The sequence below is a fragment of the Netta rufina genome, assembly GCF_964035555.1.
Source record: "Netta rufina genome assembly, chromosome: 10".
Classification (NCBI taxonomy): Eukaryota; Metazoa; Chordata; class Aves; order Anseriformes; family Anatidae; genus Netta; species Netta rufina.
Window position 1 is genome coordinate 14,916,072 of NC_140133.1, and position 26,502 is coordinate 14,942,573.

Consider the following 26,502-nt stretch of genomic DNA (forward strand, 5'->3'; position numbering starts at 1 on the left):
TTATATGTACAAGTTTGTCAAGACATCTGTCTCACTTGATAAATATCTACTGTTCCCAAAACAGATGCTTGTAAGAGTCCACGAATTATTACAAGAGGCTGTATTTAGTTCTGTTTTGTGTTCCTCCTTTCAAGCCTGTTGAAGTATGGAAGCCTTGAGAGAATACTTTTTTTTGGTTCTGTTGGAAAAAGTAGCAATACTGACACTCTTTGTAATCCTATACAAAATAAACCAAGTAGAAGTGTCACAAAAGAGAAAGAGAAATATTCCTTCAAGGAATCACTTTAACCAAGAAAAACACAAGTACATGGATTCTTTGCATGGAACATAGGGAGTTGCACGAAGAAAATACGCAAAGAACTTGAAAGTTCAGTGACATTCTTTGTCCTATAAGAAAATGGCTGCTACGAGTATATATATATATATATATATATATACATATATATATATATATATATACATATATATATATACACACACACAGGCTCGATGGAGCTTGTACGTTGGTTAGAATTAATTAGCAGAACTCATCTGCCCACATATTGTAAACTTCTACTTAGAGGCTAACATGCTCTTATCATCAATTAAAAACATCTGTTTTAACTGACACACCAGACTGTTCATGTGCTCACTTCAGATTAGGAAAGAAAATAAGAATCACAGAAATCACACAGCAAATCAAGATTGCTTATAGCTTAGTAAACAAGATACTCAAAGTATTCCAAAATGATGTGAAAATCACAACAGGAAGGCAAGGGGAGAAAAGACACATACTGCTGAGGATATATACCGAAGAATGGAGGATCAGTGACAATCAGAGCAAAAGTTCATACCCATAGAGGATTGAGTAAAAGCCCACTAAAATTAGAGAAAGGACAAATCCAGGCTATGTCAGATACTGAGAAATTGCTCAAGAGTTGCATGTTATGATTTCATTACAAATGCAAGCTGAAGAAGAAACAAGACTAAGAACAGCTCTAGACAGCAAGTGCAAACAACCAGTAACCACCAGCAGCAGAGCAGAGGCCAGCAGCCTCTCCCACCAGTCAACCCTAAAAGAGGACTTCAGTCCACAGCCCCCAAAATCACCTGTTTTCTATAACATTTTAGTGCAAACCACTGCAACAGTAGACATTCTCTTTCCAGCTAAGAGTTGAAGGTCTCCCTCCCATCTAAGGAAGCCTACCACATTCTTTCTGAACAGCAAAGAAATCACACTCTCTAGTCATGCATGACATGCAGCATTAAGTATGTTTTTTTCTGAGTGGTCTTTTTTCTTCAATATCTTTTTCAAAAAACATGCTCTGCTAAGTCCTTTAGATGCTCAATCAGCAGATAATACAGAGAAAATTCTGGTTAGGGTAAGAAACTAAAGGAGAGAAGGGTAGGATAGGGATTTAATTAGAAGTCATCATTATGTCACATTGGCACGTTTAATAATACCTGTTATTTGTGCTGAATGAAGTAATTTTTCTGCAGAGAAAAAAAAAAAAAGTTAAGTTCTATATCACAGAGTATTGAATACCGAAGGTATACATGTATATCAAGGAGAAGAGACTACAGAGTTCAGTTAGGAAAAAACAGAGTAAGTTTGACAACTTGGGGCAGGTATGAACTGCATTTCTGAGCTGTTTATAGCAAGTGCATATTTACTTTGGTAGAAATTGGATGCACATTTGTCTTATTTGCAAGCATCTGCTGTGCAACAGTGCTACTTGTACTAAATATCATCAGAAGTTACTTTTAGTAAGTTTTTCATGTTTGAATTCTCTCTTAAATTGCTTTTATAGCAATACTTTCTGGTTTTGCAACTTTGATAGCCAACACTGTAAATGCCTTAAGAAAATTCCACACACATTGTTAGTATTTGCAATCCATTAGTATTATACATGTATGTACTAATATTCTTACTCCAGTTAAAGTACTCAAAATTATTTGATACAAGGTGGAAAGGAAAAATCAGTAATGGAGAGTAATGATACACTGAAAACGGTAGGTGAGGCAACTACACTGGCACCAAAGCAACATTAAGAGAAGCTGAAGATTTTATTGCACAGTACAAGATGAGGAAAGTCTTAAATGCTTTGGCATTGTTACTAGCAAGACATAGAAAAGTTACTCTGACCATTTCTTCCTGTGCAACCAACATAACTGTATCCGAAAGAAAAAGAAGTCAATGAAAAAGGATATGCTTGAAACTATTTGACTATAATGATCAAAGTATGATATAAACAAGAGAACAGCAGTTTTGAAAGAAAAAATAATCTATATTTGATCTAGCTCAGGCTTCCTTTGTGTCAGCACTTTAACACAGCAAAGGTGCTGACAATAGTTCTGTTAACTGTGAAAACTACTAAAACTAAATGAGGTTTTAAAGACTGCTTACCTTTAACTGACTTCAAACCTCCAAACAAGGCAAAACCCAACATATACCACTTTTCAGTGTATTTTGTGTATGTAGAAACAAAGCAAACTGAAGAGAAACAATGTTTTTTCTTGATGCAAGTAAAAAACAACACAAAACATTGATTTCCAATCCCGCCTAATTTCTCATTCTAAATTCTAAATTATATTCAGAATATCCCCAATTTACCATCAATGCAATCAAATTGTAGCTATTATTATTTCAAACACTTTTTCCTCTTCATAAATACTGACGTTTCTTTAGTATGGCATGGTGCAATCTGTATTATCATAATTGTTATAAAAGCAAATAACTGATGAAAATATCCTTCCAGAAGTTATTGTTAATGTACTTACAAAACAAAGTGAACATAAAAATTATTTATTTTCATAACCAGACAGAAAACAGTAATAGTAAATAAAACATCCAGCAAACTAAAAATACTGAACTGTGTAAACAGTCATGTGCAAATTAACTCTTGCAGCCTTGTGGACTCATTTCGTTTCCACTTAACTTCACTTGCAACCACTGCAGTGGAAAATATGGCTCCCACTACTCCTGCTGAATTACAGACTTAGTCCAGAAGGCCTGAGAAAAGTCTCAGAAGTCTAGATCTCATTTCAAAGTACAAGAAATAATTGACACAAGAAATAGAATATATAGCATCCTCGGCATAATATTTCAATACATGTATCAACAGCTAGAGTACCTAAGCCCCATGAAATAAACCCCAGCAATGCCACCCATTTTCACATCTCCTACCATGACTTTTCCTACAACATGCATTTATAATACGTTCTCTGCATCATCACAGTCAGAAACACTGGACTGCACTCACTGTATAAGACTTTTACTATTATACATGCTCCTGGAAGGCAAAAATGGTGCCATAATCTTTACTGCTAACAGCCACATCCAAATTTCACAATTCATTATGAAGAAACTTAATACAGATGGTATTAAGAAGGAATTTATAAACGTTGCTTTAACTTTGAAAATGAAAAGCACAGAGAAGCAACATTTAGCAGTAACTTGTAAATGTAATCTTCTGGTCTAAGAAAATTATCTCTGATTACCCTACATAGTTCATACAATCTGTCAAGTACTTGTTTTATTATACCTGAAGATATGATGGAGATGCTTTTCTTATGCAGGAAATAAAAGAAAAAAAAAGTAGAATCATAGAATCATAGAATATCCTGAGTTGGAAGGGACCCTTAAGGATCATCAAGTCCAACTCTTGACACCGCACAGGTCTACCCAAAAGTTCAGACCATGTGACTAAGTGCACAGTCCAATCTCTTCTTACATTCAGTACAAGGTGTTTCTAATGTTACTTTATGTTACTTTTTGGTACTATCTCTATATAAGAAATTTACACTGTTTCTGAATGCTAACACTTCTAATTCTGTATTGGAAGGCAAAACATCTCTAAGTTTACCCATAGGTTTCACATGATCTTGTCTGATTCTGTAAGATTATTTTCCCTTCTAGAATGCTTCAGTGTGTTTTTCTTTCTTCTGAATATTTAATCTGACATTTTATGCTTTCTGTTGATAAAGAGATTGAGTACTAGAAACCCTGGTACTTTCATTCACTGTAATTAATCAAATTACACCAAATGAATGTAACTTGTTACAAAACACAGTGAAGTCACTGCTCTTGAAATACCCTGAAGGCCAATGATTGGATAAAACTAGCACAAAACCCAAATGGTGATACTTCCTCTGAACTAGAAGAAATATTTTAATTTTAAAAATGCTAAATAAGACCTTATAGTATCTCAGTAAAATGCATATGGCTAAAAAAAGTCATAAAATAAGAAGCATAAAACTCCCATCTTTCAATACCAGAGAAAGCAAGTCAGAAATAACAGCTACAATACAGTGAAAGATGAACTTTTAGCCAAGAAATAAAGCACATCTTTAGCTGTTCTTCCTCCTAGAAGGAAATTCTTAAGCAATGAATGCTTATTATCTGGAAATAAAATACATAAGAGAATTCCACCCAGCAGTCACATGAATATGACTAAAACCACCAAAATATTTTCTCTTAACCACAAGTAGATTATAATTGACAGTGCAGGAGATTAAAGACAACTTCATTAGTTTTCAGTGCCAACCTGTCCTTACAATGCCATAATTATGACTGGTCAAGTTGATGTTTAATTTGAACACCTCTTCAGAATACTGATTATTTGTGTTTTGCAGACACCAGCAAATACATACATCAAAGCTTCACACTTCCACAGAATATTAACCATGATCCATTGTTCTTATATACTTTTTCAGTTGCAACTGAATGCAGTAGGACAGTAAACAAGTCTACTTAGTCATTTTCTTACAAGCTATTAGTGTAGAAACTATAACATTCTATTCTCCCAAGAAGCTTAACACATCATATGGATAAAAGAATTTGAAAAGATTAAGCATGAAATACATGAAAAAAAAATCGAAGTATAGCTGGGTCATCACTGGAGAAATTCCATTATTTCTTTGAGAGTAGATAGGAATGTATGGAAAACAAATTAAACAAAACAAAACCAAAAAACAATGCAAGTTTTAAAGAACAGACACATGGAAGCACTGTGCATGCATACAGCCTTCTCCACTGGGCACTTAGATTTTTTCTTAAAGATCATTACATAAAATATTTTTGTATGTCAGAGAATTTTTTATTCAGAAATAAATTCCGTTTACTAGTCATAAATAGTATTACCTCAAATAAACACTCACTAAGATAGTTAAAGGAAGAACAATGTCTCTATTCACTGAATAAAAAGCAACATTTCTACATATCAAAACAAGTTGTTTAAGCATTTGAAATACATGAACCAACCTCAGATACAAACAGTATGACACAAAGAATTTGCCTCATATAGAACTAATATATCATAAATCTCAACAGAAGTCTACCAGTGCAAAGCACTCATGCAATGAAAGCATTTGGAGAAGACTTCCCACCATCTGTGGACCCTGAAACTAGGAAGTCCTTTTCTAACAACTAGAACATTCATGAACTAGAGCGTTTTCCGAGAGGTGGGAAAATTTCCCAAGCAACATGAGAATTTCATCACTGGAGGTTTTTTTTTGTTTTGTTTTGTTTTTTTTTTAAGTAAGTTCAAAGATAGTAGAGGCAATGGCTACATATTTTATTTTGGGAGACTCACCTGGGCATTAAGAGTGGTAGCAGAAACTTAACTGCACAAAGATGTGTTTGACTTGATCAAACAGTTGATTGCAGTAGCTGGCAACTAGTCTAGCTGTGGACTAGCTTACTTCAAAAATCCCCTCCAAGCAACAAGCTGCCCACCCAGGCTGCAGAACATCTCAGTCCTGGAGATTTGAAGTCAAACTCACAGAATCGTACAAAGGTTTGGGTTGGAAGGGACCTTAAAAATCAGCTAATTCCACCCTCCCTGCTATGGGGAGGGACACCTTCCACTAGACCAGGTTGCTCAAAGCCCCATCCAACCTGGCTCCATCCAATCTGGCCATCCACTTCTCCAGATGCCTACCCATACTCTACCTTGAACAGAAGTTGGACTAAGATCACACAAAGACCCTTCCAACCTTAATTGTTCTATAATTTTGCTTTAAGTATAAAATGAATCTCATCAGTTATATCTTCACTATACCTGCTTTGTCTCCGGCCATGCTTGTGGTTAACCCAGTTCAATAACTATTATTCACACAAATCACGAAGTTTGATGTCAGAGATGAGGTTTGGCATAAAGACAGTGTGAACTTTATGCCTCAAGTTACACAGCAATTCAGTGTTGAAGCTCAGAAACAAGACATCTTCCAATGCCCTAAATCTACTTTATTATATAGTACACTAATATAGATTTAGTAAATATAATATTAAAATATTAATTTGTTACTTTGTTGGTTGAGAAAATGTAGGAATAGATCGTAGCAACTTTTAAAATTTCTGTGATCACTTTGTAAAACGAGAAATTGGAAAACCAAAATTTGACCCTACTTATATCACAGTAAACTCAGAACTTCAGACATAGTTCAGAACTTTTTTTTTTTTTTTTTTTTTTTTTTTTTTTACCTCAGAAGTCACTCTTTAAGCAAGCAGGGATTAGTAGCAATACAATGACTTACACTTACAATTAACTCTAATATCTTGCCAATTAACTAAACAGAGTTACATTGGTGCCAGTATCTAAAGAGAAAGCATTCTCATTGATCAACACCTCTGACAGAGCTTCTTATCATGCCAGGATACTGAGCAATAACAGTAATTTAATAATGCTGTCTGCAGTGCCCAGCCAGCAGCTGCAAGCATAGGAGAATAAATAAGACTTTCAATACAATCAAAATTACAACATTTCTGGTACAGTAGGAACGGTTGATGACAAAGCCCCCACAGATAACAAGACCTGGTTATAAAGTCCTTGAAAAGGAGCAGTACAATTAAAAACACTAAGCACAAAAACTTTGTACTTTCTGTTCACCTGGCTTTTTAAAATAAATCAGTTCAAAAACCACAACAAAACACATGCAGGTCACTTCACACAGCAAGTTAACAAGACATTGAACACGACTCCTTTTAGTATAGAAAAAAATAGAAGTATTCATAAGCTGTCAATACACAAATAAACATTGCTCAAACAACTGGGTACAGAATTCACTGCATCCAAAACCTGAGAAAATGAGAAAATGGTTACAGAGAAAATATGTGCCTCCTTTTCAGTTTTTATATGCACCCTATGCTCCAAATGCAGTGTATAATATTTTTGTTTTTTTAACCTTTTTTTTCTTGTTGTTCTTTTAAAATATGAAATAGTGTTAAAGGTTCCATTAAAATGGATCTTATTGTCTTCGTTGGAGAACATCAACATCATGCTGAATCAAACCTCTAAAATTTCTGAACTTTCAGTATCTGCGTAAGTAATGACATAAACATTAAACTTGTTCAATTAAATGTACCATAACAGGAGATAGTTTTCTAAAATTGGTACTGAATTTTTGTGTATGTAATTGTTTTAGATGAGCAAATGTATTTTAAAGAAATTACCTCTTTTCCGATCAAGTTAACCATTATCTCTTTTGACACCCATTTAATTGGCAAGGATTCAGCCGCTCTTTATAAATAATTCCATTTCCTAAGTACTAATCATTTAAATAGTTTTTGCTGTCTCCTGTCTGAGAATCTCCAAGATAACCTCTGTTGTTTTTCCCATTTATACCTGATTTACAAAAAAATAAAATAAAAAATGATTAGATGAATGAAGGACCTCACAGCTTCCAGCCTCAAAGCACAAAGCAGAAGCAATTAGTTTATACACAAATGCTTTATCAAAAGTATATTAATATTTGAATCAGAGGTAATCTCTAGTTTTACAACACCTATAGTTCTCAGGTTCTATAGGTTATAGTTCTCAGTTTAAGGTGAACTATATACATATAAAAAACAACCAACTAACTAATATACATTGTTTAAGTATATTTTCTGCTTGTTTGTGTCTTTCCCCTTCCTCCCCATTTCCTTTATTTTTCCTTAGTGGGGATTGGCAAACAGAGCTTCCCCTTCCATCAGTTTTCTTGGTAATTTATAACCCAGAAGTAACATGTTATCATAGAAGTTTCCACACATTATTTCCTCTATTAAAATCAATCTGCATTGTTTCATTACCTTGGTTTTGATAATGCAAAATACTTCGGTAGTTAAGAGCACTGCTGATAGTGGGGATAATCATTTTGCACAAAATTAATCTCAAGGGTCCTCAGAGTAACGCAGATTTACCAGAGAAAACACCTATCCTATTACGCTTAGCAGTGCTAATTTAAACACTTACAGACAGAAAGATTTTGTTTGTGACAGGTATTTTAAGTTTGGCATCTTTTCAGAAATTAGAAGAAATCACACTCAAGCACTGTTTTCAGGTAAAGATAACAGCACAAAACTTAAATATCTATTTATTTGATAGCTTCATAAGTATTTAGAGTTCATATGGGTATGAGTTAGACAGTGCAAAAGCAAAACAGCCTTTAGAAGTGTTTCTTTTTATAAAGAAAGTAGTTCTCACAGACGTACAGAATGGTTGAGATCAGAAGGGACCTCTGTTGGTCCTCTTTTCCAATGCCCCTTGCTTAAACAGGGTTTTGAGTCATTCCTTTTCATTCCTTCTATTTATTGTTTTTCAGCACTCAAACTCAGCCTTGGCTTCTTCAATGGGATCTAGCATTCCAATGTGTCTGTGTTATGACCTCTAGGTTCTAGCCATTACAGAACCAACTGTATTGATATATGAAAGACAACCTATTTGACAAAAGACATTTGTTTAAAGTAAAGCATACTTAACTTGCCAAAACCAGATTTTTTTTGCACTCTGTCATACCTACAGTTACTGATTTGCCTAAACTCTTGAGCAATTTTGTTTTCATATTCTGTGTTCCACCAGTACCAAGTCTCAACCATATTGCTTCAGAATATAGATACTGCCAGAAAGCTATAGTACCCATAATACTAGTTCTTGGTTACTTGCTACACCCCGTAACTTGACTTTCACCTTGAGACACCAACTCTTGCTACAAAAGAAATAGATTGTTCCTTCCTTAATATGCAATGAAGTTAGAGTCTCTTCTACTTTGTCAGAGTTACTCCTGTTTTCCTTTGTTATTCTCCAAATTAGTAGAAAAAAAATAATTATCACTTCAGGATCTAGCTGCTGGTGCTGTGATATTTTAACTATCACCCTTGCTGCTATAGCTGAGTGTGTTCCATATTAAAATCAATAGCAAAAGTCAAGCCACTAATATGAAAATGCAACTTCTGTTTTCAGTTAAAAACATGAATTCTCGTTTCCCGTAGCAGTTCCAGAATCTGCAGTTGCCATTCTTATCACTTTCACAAAGCTTTTAAACATTAACTGCATTAAATAATTAATTTGACATTAGCTAAGTAATCCACTGACCAAAGAGAGAGAAACTGGCACTGGAAAATGATTCATTTGGAGGTTAAATTAATTAAAAATAGTACAGTAGTGACAGAATTTAATCTCATACTTCTCATGAGAGTGTGGAATCACTCACAGCTGCAGCAATTTGTGATAAATCCATGGAGAAATTTCATGATAGAAGAGGAATTAATTTGAGTCACCCCTAAGAGTATGTGTGTTCACTCAACAGTGCCTACACATTAAACAATATTAAAAATAAACAAATTGAATAAACCAAAAGAATCTATCATTTGAGCTAGCATGTGATATATATCATCCAATATAAAGATGAAATTATTTGCATCAATAAAATTTAGAGGATCACAGCAGTGACTGGGAGGATCGGAATATTCTTTACTGTCTTTATCTGTGTATCTGCTTCCGTGAACAGGTAAAGCTCAATCTTTATATTCTACTTTTATCAGGATACCTCTTACTTCAAAACCTTGAAAAAAAAAAAAAAAAAAAGGGGGGGGGGGGGGGAAAGGGGATGACTTTAAAACATGTCCCAGACAAGAATCTGTATGTATTTTAGAGTCAGGTGGAAAAAGAGAGAAAGATACAGAGCTGGAGACAACCATAAAGAAACAGACTACTGTGCTAAGAAATACATCTTAGCATAAGAAATACTAATCTGTGCTAAGAAATACATCTTAGCATAAGAAATACTAATCTCAGAAATACAACTACTAAGCAGCAGAGCCTTAGTTACCCAACTCAACAAGGACGATGTACATTGTAAGATCATGCTTAGTATATACACATGTATGTATGCATACAGTGAAGCATATAAGCTACACGTTATACTCATTCCAAACTATTTTTGACGCTGATGAATGAAAAAGCCAGTCAAGTATTTTCTGATCAATGAAGGAGCTCTTAACTTAACAGACTGATTATCCTTTGATAGGAGCTTGATCATATTAACAGACTCCCATTATATTACCTGAATAGTCATAGCTTGAGCTCTAGCCCCCTGATGAATGAGTATAAGAAAGGCCAATATTCAATATCCAATCTTCAAAAAAAATTTTTTTTAAATCTTAAAGACTGCTTTATGTGACTCAGCTGCAACCACCACTCAGACAAGAGCAGAAGCAAAGCAGGCTGAACTGGAATAATCTTGCCAGGCTCTAGGCTGCTCATGGGATGGCTGAATGAGGAAAGACTGCCTTTTGTAGGAAAGGAGAAAGAAACAAACCAGTTCCACAAGGAGGAGTTCAAAATATGTTTAAAACGGAACTCCATTCGCTATCTTTATATTTGTGTCCAAGCAAGCCTATGTGAAATTGGAAGAATGAATGAGATAGAATGGTAGAACGCTGCTCATATACTGAATACTGAGACATATAGATAGATAGATCAGTATGTTTATTCATATACTGAAATTACTACCAACTCAGAAGTCTAAAAGGATAGAGAGGGATCTCTGGGCCTGAATAAAAAGAGGAGCAACTGGATTCACAAACAAATTCAGTAGGAAAGAAACATCAGAAATAAGCACACGATGGAAATACAAGATATTCCAACTACAAGGACTGAGGCTTCTGCTGTAGCTATTGATCAATCCACACAATTCTTCTCTGCAGTTTAATACAAGAGCTCCTGAATACATGAACCTTCTAAAGTAAGGTTCTAACTATCCAAGTACACAGTGTATTTTGAGTGGAGAGTTGGGGGGAAAAATAAAGAAAGATATATAACTTGGAAGATTCTTTCCTCCTCACCTCTTAATAACATAAGGCTGATGACAGAACCTGTTATACCTTAGAGGCATATTGTAATAGAATACATCTACAACTGAAAGCCAAAGATATTTTTGCAGCTTACACATATATAATCTAAATGGTTCCAAATTTACTAATGCAAGTCCTAATGACAGCATAGGTTGCAGCATGAATTGTACAATTCTGCCCAGAAGCCAAGGTAAATACTCATGTTAAGCATGCCATCTGTAGAAAAGAGATAATATTTTGTCCTGCTGTTGGTATTACTGGCAGAGTATGTTACATGTGTGAAGAGAAACTTTGACTACAGCTTATGGCAACAGCCACATTCGCTAGGTGGTACTGTCAGACAAATAATAGTAATGCTAATAACTAGAAGGAACTATTAAGATGAATCAATATATAATGAAATTATAATGCATATGTAAAACATTTTTGTCTATCCATTGAACAATTATGAACCACAGAATACAACTGATCTGGCAACATAGCTAAATTGTTATTGATTTGCACTGACATTTTTTTCTCCCCTCTTCTTGACAACATTTCTAGAATTTTTAGCTAACCAGATATTATGGCTCATAGCAAAGATGAAATCTATTATAAATTCTGCACATCTGCTGAGATATGCCATTCTGAAATTAACTGTCTTGAAACCTACATTTGAAGCACATGAAAGGCATTCAATTTCCTGATATGAACTCCTCTTATATCAATACCTAAATTTAAGATAGTTTGCATTCTTCTTCATGCTGCAAAACAACTAAAAAAAAGTCTCTTTCCTCTGGGATCACAAGAAATCAAGACTAGTATTTTTGAACAGTTGCTCAAAGAGGAAGTCTTCATCTGAGAAGACTAACATTTAAGTGTCTGAATAAATAAGTGACTTAAGTTCTAAATAAACATATGACACAATCAAGGCTTTTGAAGTCGAAGTCATGAAAATCCAACAATTAAATCTAAGTTTTATTAGTGTTAACGTAATTCCCCACATTTTTTAATAAGCAATTTAAATCTGCTTTAACAAGGATTTTGGCATACATTATAGACTTCTAACATCTAGTATAGACTAATGAGCTTAGACATAGATACTCAGGAACCACAAGTACTGCAGTTACCGATTAGAGATGGAGGCTAGCATCTCTAACATGGATTTCAAGCGTGTAAACAGGCGAATACACACTGACAAAGTTATAGTAACAAGGAGAATCTGGTGAATTATCCTTGCACCCAGTTACGATCCAAATATTATTGTTTCAAACAACATTCATTCTAGGATGTTAAAATCTCTCATCCCCACCCCCCACCCCCCATGCTGTTGGAGGTTCCTGTTGGGGAAAAAACATTGCATTTGTCTCACAGGCACTGAATTTATCTCTATGTTAACTATTCTTAAACTCAGCAGAGATATAGAGATATCAGATACGAGCATCACTAATACTAGTTTTGATGAGGGATGTAACATTTAAACTTCTTAAATTGGCATACTACTGCCTGATTAGTCTCCCTCAATCCTTATCACTAAATTTTTTTTGTCCTCCACTGTTAAAGTCATACTCCCAAATTTATCAGTCCACAATAAACCAATACCTGGTAACTTCAATAACACATTTCCTCATTAACTAGAAAAATCTATTTATCAAAGTTCCAGTCTCAGGCTTTGGCAAGATTTACACACAGCTAATAGACAGGACAGTACTGGGTCCCACTTCAAAAAGAAAACCACAATAACAGGGTTAGAAAAATGGTTCCTTTAGCCATTATCTATTCATCTGGCTCATCTGGAGAATTTTAGCCTTGGACTACCGCCAGTTTTGCCTCACCACCTGCTCATTAATACTCCCCCTTCTGTAAAACTTATGTGTTCAGGTGTTGAAGCTGGAAACATCTGATTAGGAAAACACCCAATACAATGAAAAGGTGAGTTAATATGCACTACACAAGCACAGAGGCAGAGGTCTAGTGCAGACAGGCCAAGACAGAAGTATGAGATTAACGTTACAGAACAAGAGTACAAAATAGGTCAAAGCCAGCAGTAAGTCATTCAGGGGACAGAATTAACTTTAAGGGGAAAAAAAAAAAAAAAAAAAAAAAAAAAAAAAAAAAGCAGTTGGGCTTTGCTGAGAATGTTGTTTTGCTTTTTCCCTAACTCAGTACTTTTGGTTAAAATTAAAGTCTTTTCCTCTGAATTGTTTTTAACATGAAAGTCAGAATAGTTTTCTAGTATGTTATGACTTTGCTCGTACCCACCTCTGCACCTACCTAAAGTTAAAAGATAGAAATAATTGTTTTAATATGCTGCAAAGGACTTACATTTTTATCTGATACTTCACTTGATACTCAGGAAGAAAAGTATGTGTTTCATTGAAGATGCTCCTAAATTAAGTTTCCTTGTACAAATTAGAAACTTTGACATTTAAAATGAATTTTAATAGGGTAATAAACTCAGAAAATTTCATAACTCCATCCAAGATATGAGGCATCTCTGACCTACCCAACAGCTTACACTGAATGAAAATCATCATTAAATTTTCATGAGGCAGCAAACCATTAGATATTTTAGAGTTACTTATTTGAGTGATAAAAACAAATATGAAGAAAAACAGTATCATCCATTTTTCAGTGTCTTTGCAAGGACTTCAGAAGAACTTCACAATATTGTGAATATTTGCATTAAAAAAAAAAAAAATCTACTTTTTATCTTCCTTATTCCAGAGTAAAACGTTAAAGTTGAAACCAACCAGATTAAGTGCTCAGAACAGGAAGTAAATAACAAGAATGTCAATACTTACATATTTCCACCTAACAGTTCCTTGAGGCTTGACTTCTTAAAATGTGTTATTTGTATAGGTAACCTGAAAAATAGGAAACACCATACTCAGTACTTCTTGGCAACCAACACAACATAAAGATTTAACATTATTTCTTTAAAAAAAAAAGTTACAATCTGGTATTCCATCAATTATGATGTTCTGAATATACATATTTAGATGAAATTCCCTTCTTAGATAATCTTTTCCTCAATTACTTGACTTATCCATCTAATTTAAGCAATCGCTCCACTCCTTTTATTGTGGTGACAGTTACACCTACAGTGATGATTATGTTTATACAGTTGCAGTTTTAAGAAATGTTAAAAATTGGTCCAAAACAACAAATAATGCTGATTTTCTGGCCATGTTCATTTAAAGTGCTCCTCCTGGAAATATGACAATTTTATAGAAGAGAACCAGGCTTGTTACAACAGCTAAGGACAAAAAAAAAAGGTAATAAAAATATTTTTTTTTTTACTACGAGAAATTTAAAAGTTCCTCTTCTAAAAACTAGTAGACAAATTGGAGCTTATTACACTGAAAGATGGGAAATATGAATTGTGGAACAGAATGTTCGTGGTTTGCATCTGCAAAGAGCTTCATAAAGGATGCCTCAACACGTTTCCAAAAACACTGATTTAAAAAAAAAAATAAAAAAAAGGTAAGGGTGGAATAAGTGAATGAACATTATTAGAAGACTAAAACATTCTTTATGTGACCAGAACAGACCTTCATTAGTAACAGGTTTCCTTTGCAAAAAAAGCTCAAAGCAACAACAGACTAATTATGTAAATCTGACTGCATACCTTGACAAGAATAGATATTAATTTAACATTACCAATGCCATACAAGGAAGTGAGACGCGTACCCAGTGCATAATGCACACTATATTTAACAGTAAGACATAAAAGAATAGGTTTTCATTAATAAAAAACATTCAGTACTGGTTAAAGCTGATTCACCTTGTATACCTTAATCCATATTATGAAAGAAAATAAATGGAGTATTTACACAAAAGGAAAAAAAAAAGTAATTTGTCATATAACATCTTTTTTCATTTTTTTTTGGCCACCAAGCCACAACATTCATTGCTTATTCCACTGTCATGGAAGTGAATCCTGCAGAAACTTGTATGTAAGGATTTTCAGGGAAGAGGCAGTATTACTACCTTTTATCTTTGTGAAATTAAAACTATTACCAGGCTAGTCAATCTACTGCTGCAGGATTCTGTAAGTTCATTAACAGCATTGCTCAAATGATCAGTAATATGAAGAGCACTTACAAGATGCAAGAGAAATTCATGTACCACTACATCTTAGGTTATTCCACAATTCCACACACACCCTTATACACAATGATTTTTGCCATATTTCTCTGCAATAGGCTGTTGTTAAAAAATAAATAAATAAAACATAAAAATAAAATTAAAAAATCATGTTATAAAACTCTGTTGAAGAATGGGCTTCCTAAAAGGCAGTCAAATGAGTTGCACGTAACAAACTTGAATAGAGCCTAAGAAGTCAGAGTTGGGTGAGGAGTCAACATATACTATTTTCAATCAAGTAATTTTCACTATTCATTAAGGCCTCAATGATTGGGTTCCCACTCTCCTCCCCATTAAGAACCATCAGGTACATCATCAATTAACATGGGTTTTTTTTGTTCCCTCTCCCTCCCCACAGATGCTATTTTTAGCGTTTTCCCCAAGTCTCCTTGGACTTCTTTCCCAACTTACTCAGAATCACTTAGAAATCAGAATGGAAAACCTTTTTTTTTCCATTATTTTTAAGTATATATGTCATCTGACACCATCTATGTTTTGTAGCAGGTTAATGACCAAATTCTCTCATATTTATTCTGCATAAAATGCCAGGCATTATCCTCCTTCTTGTTGTATATATTGAATAAAATTAGAAACGCAGTTATGAAAACTGTTCCACATCCTCACACTTCATTATTTCACTGCTCTCACTCATCTTATTAAAAGATTGCTTTATAGATGCCTTATAATCAGTGTTTGTAGCTTGCTTTTTTTTTTTTTTTTTTAGCATTATGAAAGAGTAAGATTTATTAAAAAAAATACTTTATTACATGTGAGATAGGCTTCGCTTGCAATTAAACACCTTCTGTTAATCCAACAAATATCCAGTAGGAAGCACAGAAATATTAGGAGACGCTACTCGTTTTGAACATAAAATCAGAAATGTGAAATGTGGAGCATGATACAGATACTGGTGCAACAATAATAAATACTATTCACAGAATCAGAGCCTTTCCCAAATTTTACATTGCATAAGTGAAATATGTTTTTAATGAAAAGTTATTTCTCAATTTTTCATCTTTAACTGATCATTAACACTCCTAAGATATCGATAATGATGACACTGCAGTGTAGCTTTTTTCTCTTTATTTGACAACAAAGCAGAACAATGTGAAAAGAGATACACATGAATACAAAACAAATATCTAAAAATAGCACTAAGAAGTTTTAGAATTAATGCCTTCAATTCTTGCACATCATGGAAGTTGATTTTAAGCAAATTACATCAATTTGAAGAGACAAAGAGCAGTAATAAAGCTGCAAGTTTCCTACTGCACTAAACAATCATAATGACCCAGGGAGCAGAACACCATAACCACACTTGGGTAAGGTCTTTCAAAAGAAACATCGTGATTTAAAAATTAGCATTACAGTATAGTCTTTCCACAAAGGAAACAAGATTCAGTATTTATTCTTAAAATAAGGAGACAGCAACCTTTTTTTAAAACAAAAAATCTGTACACTTACTCAAGAAAATGAAATTAGAATATTTATATTCATAGATGTTAAACTGGGAAACAAACAAGTAAAGACATGACCCCTGATATTTGTTTCTGCTCCATTTATCCACCTGTTTTGACAAGCATCTAATTGAAAGCTGAAATATGAAGGAGACAAAAGTAGCACTGGCTACTTTAGATGTAAAGAAAAGCAGCACATATATACAGTATTATTTTACAAGATATTTCTCTTGTTCTGATTTATATAGGGAAAGTATGATTTTTATCCTTGGTACTTCCATTGGTTATTGCCAAATACTGTCTGGATTTCAAGATCTAAACTAAACTTTTTTTTTCTTTTTTTTTTTTTTTTAATAAGCCATGCCTATGAGGGGAAAACAAAAACAAATTCTAGATTTTCATAATTCTCAACTTTTTTTCTCCTACTGTTTTTCATGTTCCTTGAAAACTTCTAATAAGAAAAATTGTCAATTAAGGAAACTGTCATTTTGGTTAAAGCTTACCTTTGGAATGCCATATTATCATTTTTAGTATTCTAAGCCTAATCAGGGACTAAACCTGCTATATCAGATTATTTGTAAACACAAAACCAAACAGGATAGCTTAGTCAAGAAACGGCAATAGGCAGATGAGAAGTTTAATAGAAACTGAAAAAAAAAACATCCTTGCTACAGAGATGCAGTTGTTTTCACAAAGCTGAAGCCTACACAGGGTTAAGACCTCCAAGATACCACTGTTAAAGAGATGCAGACGAATTTCAATACAGACAGTTCCATAACTGTAGATGCATTTACCATTCTGAAGTATAAATGGCAGCATGACATAAAATCACAAAAGGTGCTTACCAGTATATTTAATTCTATACTACCTTATACACGTAAGTAATACTACTGGATGTAAGAGCTGAGCTGCCACCTAAGACCAATGAATTATGTACCTTGTGTACAGACTGAGTTATGGGTCACCACCCATTACCCACAGTTGCACCTCAGGACCATAAAGAAGCTATACCACCAACATTCATACAATTTCTTGGGGATGTCAGTAGGTGCAAGTATAGTTTTTATTTAGTGAGTCATGTTCAAGTTTATGTTTCAGTGAAACAAAAACACACACTGACAAAACCCAAGAACAGAACCAGAATAAGTGCCGAAAGGAGTATTCTGAGAGCAGTTACTTGATGGGTTTTCAGACTAAGAGGTGACTAGAGAGTTGTTTGCACCTGAGTGAAAATCACAGTCCTTTGTTCAATTCCTAGTGCATTAAGAGAAACAAATTTATTTAGCCTTGCAAATAAATATACTCCTAATAACTGTAACATCCATTTCTTCAGGTAACTTCTGAACTGGATAATTGGTTAGGTTAAAAGAATAGTATTAAGCAAGTGCAGGACAGAAGTTGCCATCATCAGGGACAACATTAGCATAGGAAATGAGATGTGGGTAGTAATATATGGACAGACAGGAGATCCTAAAATATAATGCAGTTTTCAAGGACAAGACTAGATCTCTAGTGGAACAGAAGTTCAAAGGGCTTTTCTGAAAAGACAAGTTTTTCTTAGAAGGAAAACTGATCGTATTCTTAAAACCGTTACTTCCTTTGATCTCAACATTTCCAGGAATTTTATAATTACTGAACTGGTTAGTGGGAACTGTACAGAGAAGTTCATGCGTGGGAAACAGTTTGCTCCTATGCTTGCTGTATCTTATTTTTGCCCTCTGATCCACAGTGCATTCTCTTGTTGAAAAAGTAGGTATAGTATCTGCACTTAATCCACGACAAGAGAATTGCATAACATCAGCTATTCTATATGATGGGAGATGGGCTCATTGGTAGCATTCGGTAGCATGATCCCTGTTAGGACAGCATCATCGTATCCTACCACTAAAATGCATGCATTGCCTTATCTTGTTCTGGATCAAAAATACTTGTAAATACACAGAACAGGATTCAACCACATGAAAGAAACCACAAGATTTCTGCCTTTTCACAGAAGTGTAAAAATAAACAATTTCCTTCCTCTTTCCTCAGAGTAAAGGATAAAAATAATTTGATAATAACCTAGCGATGAAGAACTCAGTATACAACCTAATTTTTTTTCCTCCTTTCCATTCAGTGCTAGATTAAACCCTTTAATTACATCCAAATTCCATTGTAAAGATATTCAAAAGTATCATGTTGTTCAGTTTGCTCTTTTTTCCCCATGCCTTTCCGATTGGAAGTACTAATATCTTTATTGTAGGAATGGTCCTTTAGGTGTAGCTCCAGTGTGACTCCTATTTTTACCTTTTTTCCTCATTCCTCTTTCTCACAGATATTCTCCATTACTTAAACTGGAACCTTTCTCCCTGACTTTTTCCTTTTAGAGCAACAATGAATTAAGAGGCTGTCAGAAGGATTTGATGGTCAGGGACCAACAAAGACATGAAGACAAAAATAACAGAGGGAGGGATGATATGGGATTCATGGCAGACAACCAAGCTAACTTTAGGGCAAGGAGATGTGAGGAAGAGGTTGCAGCAGAGGGATAAGGTCAAGAAACAACTGAAATGCAAGGACAAAGATCATAGAAAAAAGCATAGTAGGAACATGACTATAAACAAACTTTCATAGCTACGACCCTTGCTGTATGATGATGAGGCATTGTGAAGCCAGGTCCCGTTTGTTTTGTGATTATGGGGACTTGCGAGACTGTTACGGGTTTGTTTTTAATTAAAAAAAAAAAAAAAAAAAAAAAAAAAAAAAAAAAAAAAAAAAAAAAAAAAAAAAACATGTAACAGAAAACTTATCCTTAAAAAGTGAAATGTGTTCAGAGATTTTAAATGGGTGATAGAGAAAAAATAATTCATTTCTGAACATGGTTCTACTTGCAGTGGAACAATACTTACTAGAATTTAATAAGGATCTTTTAAAAATAATTCTTTTAATTGCAGTATTATGAAATGTACAGAAGTAGCACAAACATTAAGTGATCTCCATTTAACTGATCAGTCCTTGTTACAAACCACTCTTTTTCTCATGAGAACGGAGAAAAGAGCGTTAGTTACTCTGGACAAATAACAGCACAGTATCACAGAATCACAGAATCACAGAATTTTCTAGGTTGGAAGAGACCTCACGGTCATCGAGTCCAACCTCTGACCTAACGCTAACAGTCCCCACTAAACCATTTCTCTAAGCTCTACATCTAAACGTCTTTTAAAGACCTCCAGGGATGGTGACTCCACCACTTCCCTGGGCAGCCTGTTCCAGTGCCTCACAACCCTTTCAGTAAAGAAGTTCTTCCTAACATCTAACCTAAAACTCCCCTGGCTCAACTTAAGCCCATTCCCCCTTGTCCTGTCACCAGGCACGTGGGAGAACAGGCCAACCCCCACCTCGCTACAGCCTCCCTTGAGGTACCTATAAAGAGCGATAAGGTCGCCCCTGAGCCTCCTCTTCTCCAGGCTGAACAAGCCCAGCTCCCTCAGCCGCTCCTCGTAGGACTTGTTCTCCAGGCCCCTCACCAGCTTCGTCGCCCTTCTCTGCACCCGCTCAAGCACCTCCATGTCCTTCTTGTAGCGAGGGGCCCAAAACTGAACACAGTACTCGAGGTGCGGCCTCACCAGAGCTGAGTACAGGGGGACGATCACCTCCCTAGCCCTGCTGGTCACACCGTTCCTGATACAAGCCAGGATGCCGTTGGCCTTCTTGGCCACCTGAGCACACTGCTGGCTCATATTCAGCCGACTATCCACCATCACTCCCAGGTCCTTCTCTGCCTGGCAGCTCTCCAACCATTCCTCTCCCAGCCTGTAGCTCTGCTTGGGGTTATTGCGCCCCAGGTGCAGGACCCGGCACTTGGCCTTGTTGAACTTCATGCAGTTGACCTCAGCCCATCGGTGCAGCCTATCCAGATCCTCCTGCAGAGCTTTCTTACCCTCAAGCAGATCGACACACGCACCTAACTTGGTGTCATCTGCGAACTTACTGAGGGTGCACTCGATGCCCTCGTCCAGATCATCGATGAAGATATTAAAGAGGACCGGCCCCAGCACCGAGCCCTGGGGGACGCCACTAGTGACTGGCCTCCAACTGGACTTGGCTCCATTCACCACGACTCTTTGGGCCCGGCTATCCAGCCAGTTTCTAACCCAACGAAGCATGCGCCAGTCCAAGCCAAGAGCAGCCAGTTTCTTGAGGAGAATGCTGTGGGAGACGGTGTCAAAAGCCTTGCTGAAGTCAAGGTAGACCACATCCACAGCCTTTCCCTCATCCACCCAGCGCGTCACTCTGTCATAGAAGGAGATCAGGTTCGTCAGGCATGACCTGCCTTTCATAAAGCCATGCTGACTGGGCCTGATCGCCTGCTTCCCCTGCAAGTGCTGCATGATGACTCTCAGGAGGATCTGCTCCATGAGCTTTCCTGGCACTGAGGTCAAACTGACAGGCCTGTAGTTTCCCGGGTCTGCCCTCCAGCCCTTCTTGTAGATGGGCGTCACGTTTGCTAGCCGCCAGTCGATTGGGACCTCCCACGATAGCCAGGACTGCTGATAAAGAGTTAAAGTATTAAAGTATTAATTAATTAAATTAATTAAATAATTAATTAATTTAATTAATATAATTAAACTATTAATTAATATAAAGTATTAGAGCATTTTGAGGATTCTAAAGCTTTTAGAGATGTTATAATTATTTGGAAACTTTCCAGTAAGCACTAAATATCCAAAATAGCACCTGCAGTTAGCTAAGTTGAATTACCTGTTTACCACTTCTGAAAGTTAAAATATTATGTAAAGTTCACTGAAAAACTCAGTACAAGAAACTAAACATCCAGAGACCTTTTATATTTTTACAAAGTATTAATTTGATACACAGTGTTGAGAAAAAGGGTTAAGAAAGATGCAGATAGTTCTATCAGCTGGGAAAAGAAGTTTGTGTTAAATTTTTACTGAAGGAATTAGACTTTAATGGCCAACCTATGTAATATTCCATAAATCATCAGCAGAGTCTGGCCAAAAGAGCATAATAGTGAGGGATTTAACACCATCATCTTGCTAATTGAAAGGACCTGGCCTCATTAGGGTCATGCACTGCAAGTGAGAATGATAACACTGCAAATTATCACTGCTTTCTTCCTAATATCTGAATTAAACCTACCCTCTTCTAGTTCTAAAATGTTACCCCTTATCTACATCATTACACTCCCTGACACAGAGTCCCCTCCTCTCCAGATTCCCTTTAGGTACTGGCAGGCTGCTATAAGGTCTCCCCAGAGCCTTCTTCAGGCTGAACAACCCCAACTCTCTCAGCCTGTCTTCACTGGAGAGGTGCTCCAGACCCTTGATCATCCTCATAGCCCTCCCCAGGATCTGCTCCAACAGGTCCGTGTTCTGAGGGCTCAAGAGCTGAATGAACACAGTGCCCCAGGTGAGGTCTCACAAGAGCAGAGAATCACAGAGGAAAGGTGGAGAATCACATCCCTCAAACTGCCAGCTACACTTCTGCAGAGGTCTCAGTCATTTAGAAAAATGAATAAGCTGTTCCACATAGCATTCATATTGATATTCAAGTTAGTCCTATAGTGTTCTGGGAGATGACAAATGCGAGGTTTGTAAGCAGTGATGTATATACACAGTATCGACCCAACCTCACGAACTGTACTCATGGAGTTCTCCTTTACTTATACAAATAGTACCACTGAAGTCAATAAGACAACTTAAGCCAAAAACCTGAGTCGTACAAGAAAGAGTTAGAAAAGAATCATAGGGACTTCACAATGTAGTTTTAAGGAGACTCAGTTGCCAAGATTTCTTCCACTATTTTTGAAGAACAGCATTCCAAATACACACAAGCAAGAGGATGCAACTGCTGGAAACAAGTTTCAGTTCCCTGTGGGTTATTCTCCCTTCTATAAAGGTATATTCAGCATATGCATACAAGAAGAATTCCACATTGCTGTTCTTGGCATTTAATTAGGGGGTAAAGGAAAACGTGCAGGACTAGAATTTAAAGTGTTGGTTTAATAACCTTTATCTAGCTCATTTCTGAATGATTTTCTTCCTCTCTAGAGAGGCTTCTAATGTCAAACACTGGTATTAAGGTGAGTCATGGTTACTGAAGAGGCACGCAGAAGGCACATGACAAAATTATTAATTATGGGAAGGAATCAGAGTATTCATTTCACTCCATAAATGTTCTTCTAAAACAGAATATTTAATATTGAACTCAAATACTCTTCCAGTAGCCAATAATCTTACTGTTGTTAATAAAAGTTGGGGATTCAGGATACCACTTAAAAACTGTTTCAAATTAGATTTTTATAACATACAAGAGACTGAGAAGGCATAAACATTTATTATTTTTTTAAAGTACAATAAAATAAATTGGGCATCTTTGTGTCTAAGATAATAAGTTAAGCCACCTCAATACAGTAATTTTAAATACACTCATTCATATGAGTTTGCTAATGTTCATTTTTCAGATTCCTTACTTTCACATCAAATATTAAGAATGGGTCAGTAATATTTTCTGCTGATATCTGATATCCAGCACCGCATATTCGTAGACCGAAAGGTATATTAGAATGCATTTTATACTTAAAAGCAACACTAAAGGTTTGTTTTTTTGTTGTTCTTGGGTTTTGTTTGTTTTGTTTTTGATGTTTTTTAATACAATAAAGAAGAAAAACAGTATGGAAGAGAGAGGTATAATTAAAAAATTTTCTTCCTATCTATAATTTTACATAAAATTAAGTCACAGTTATTATTTTCAAAATCTCACATAAAAGTAGTCTAAGCCACTGCAGCAGTATTTTGAAATCCAATAAATCCTGTAGACTTGGCCTGAAAATCTGAGACACCAACACAGTGTATATATCAATAAGCACAGTACCAAATCAAAAGACAGTTTTTCTAAGCATTCTAGCTTAGAGAAATTTAGGAGAACCTGAACAGACAAGAACACTTCCAGTCAAAACATCCTATGGAAATGAATTCAGTAGGCTAAATAAATAGAATCTATAAAGCCTGTGGAATTTAGTGCCATTGGCTGATATTTCTTTCAAATACATCTTTTCATATAGTTGTACTTCATTTGGAGCCCAAATACCTCATTGAATTCAACATGAAACTGTGGAAACAAGTAAAATCTTTCCCAGGTTTAAGTCTTATTTCTGGAAGCTACTACTAACAACACAGCATAATCACAAGTACATGCTATTAATCAAAAGTTTACATGTAAATACCAATTATAGTGTAGGGTAAGCAGATGCTTGATTTATTTTGCCCTGAAGGCAACTATTGTAACATACTACTTGTCAGTAAGTTTGTGAGCACAAAACCTGCTTCTGACTGCTTTCTGCTTCCACTAAAGCCAGGCATCAGCTCAGGAAAAATAAACATCAGCAGTTGGCAATTAAAGAAATTCATATTAATATATTGTAGCCACTGTCTTGTGAAATAAAACTCCCAGTTTCTGTCAAATTGGAATTTTCATGAGATTTGTGTTCTTACTTTAACCCATTTTATTTCTACTAAACTACCAATTATTGAAACTTAGAAATATGCGTTTTATGTTCTGTATCTTGCCCACAACTCGCTTCCCATGTGATAAAATAAGCACAAAGCAACTCCTCTATAAAGGTATTCTTACATATAACATTATATTATTATGAAGTAGTTTATAATGACGACGCTATACTGGTAATCAAAGCTAATACAAATAACAGCTGTTAAAGAACATCAAATCCATAAGCACCATCTAGGCTAAAGACATTGCAGCCATTTCTTTCCCATGAAAGCTTTTTAATATCGAGCAGTCTATGTTTGTGTTTATAAAGCCAGTAGAACATGAGCAGAAGAAAAAAGTGTTTAAAATAATGACCTCTGCAAAACAATCTAATACTTTTTACATCCCAGAACAACAGCTATAATCGCACCAATTATCTGCTTTAACTCAAAAAAAAAAAAATCAGAGTTGAAAGATTCCTAAATGAACATTGAAAACCCTTCCTACTGTTTTTTCTCCATTCTCCTTCCCAAAGATTAACAAAGTCTGACATTTATCTCAATGCTATCTCATGTACATACCAATATTTAGTAGGAGCAGCAGGATTTCAAAAGTAAATGGAAAAAAAAGTTTTAAAAAAAGATGAAAATACATCAGCAGATTTGGTGCTTGATTTCTTTTCCTTAAAGCTGCAATACCCATGTTTTTAGTAATCAGAAAAAAGGAAAGAAAAAAAAAAAAAGCGCATCTGGTCTTATAAAGCTTTCCAAAAAAGGAGAAAGCTTTCTACAAAACCTTCAGAGAACTGTACATCGCCTCTCCACTGCAAAACCATAACGAGTCAATATTATACAAATTCACATTCAGGATGAAATCTGGTTAAGCAAATGAAATGCCATATAAACACTGAAACAACTAAGATATTCATCTCCACACCACTCCCAGTCACATCTTTTAACAGAAGTTTCAGATGCAATTAAAGCAGTGCTACTATCAGGAATGTAGTTTCATTAAACGTAATTTCAGGAAGCTATCACACTGCCATAATTAACAGAATGTGAACTAAAACAAAGCAACAAACAAGCACAGGCTTTAGCCAGGGACTTGCACATCAACATTGGCTATCACCAAAACTTTAATTAACCCTTTAGATACAATTAATAAATTGCAATCCTGCAGCAAAACCTAGAACAGAATTCCAATACAAAATGTAATTCATTAACATTAGACAACAATCTAAATAAATCTAATTATATGACCTCTCACAAAATTTAATCATATTGTATGCTTTGTGTACTTCATAACAAGCAGTGCATACTAAATCAAAGACAATATCTTATTTCATAAGTTGCCTTACTACATGTTGCAAAAAGGCACACACGGTTGTTATCCTTAGATTATATTTTTATCTTAGCATGACAGTTCTTTGAAAAAAAAATGTTAAGACTTCTTGACTAGTGAATTTTATCACTGCAAAATTTCTGTTTTAAAATTGAGCTCGCCTTTAGTTCATAAAATGTACAAGAGTAAGCTGTGCTACCAGTCACACAATTGCTAATCATTATAATCTAAACAAGCATCTCCTATCATATAGCAGCCTGTACCTCCGGTCCACACCTCTAAGTTCATCCTGCCTGCCCTCCTGCTTGGTATTTCCTTGTCCTTTCCTCTTCCGTGTCCTGTGTGCCTTCTATTTTCTAACTGTTATTGATCATCCATATGTTTTCCTTTGTTTTGCAGTTCCTTTCTTTGGAACAGAGCTGGCTGTGCCTTCTCTTCCCTAATTCTCAAAGGCATTAAACAAACTCTTGAGCATCATCATATCGTCACTTGTCACAGTTACTACATTTGCGTTTGATTCTCTCTCACCTGGTGAAAACACATGTGCAGAACACTGGTTTTATTATTTAAATCCTGAGAGAAATCACCATTCTCCGCACTACTGGAATTCCACCCCAAAAAGAGTTAAATGTCCCCTATTTTATGCAGCCTAATCAGCAGGGACAACAATCTCCCCCTAGACTACAGAATGATTACTTGCAAGGCAATGTTTTATATCTCATGTAGAATATTTAACAGGATTCAAAAAATCACACTGAGTCAAGAAGGAAGCATAACCATTTTTAATTAACAAATAAACTCTCTAAAATATCCCCGTGGATATCTCGTGCTTCCCTCACCCATGGTCACAAAAGAAACACACAGTAAGGAACTCTCCATATTTTCCACTGTCCTTTCTGCATTATTCCAGTAACTTAAAATACATTATTTTCAATGTGCACATCTCAAGTTCACTATGACAGATATCTAACGTTTCATTGGAATACTTGTATTGCC

The 26,502-nt window shown here is 35.4% G+C and overlaps 1 protein-coding gene across 2 annotated transcripts in view; it reads right to left on the bottom strand.

The window, feature by feature from the left end:
- FHIT (fragile histidine triad diadenosine triphosphatase) overlaps nucleotides 1-26,502 on the bottom strand; it is a 564,423-nt gene that overhangs the window by 479,754 nt on the left and 58,167 nt on the right. For both annotated transcript variants that reach the window (XM_084293015.1, XM_084293014.1), the window contains exon 2: nucleotides 13,876-13,938. Coding sequence is in view for 1 of the 2 variants with exons in the window: in XM_084293014.1 (XP_084149140.1) it covers nucleotides 13,876-13,938 (63 nt within the window). In the remaining variant the exon portion in view is untranslated. The remainder of the gene's footprint in view (nucleotides 1-13,875; nucleotides 13,939-26,502) is intronic.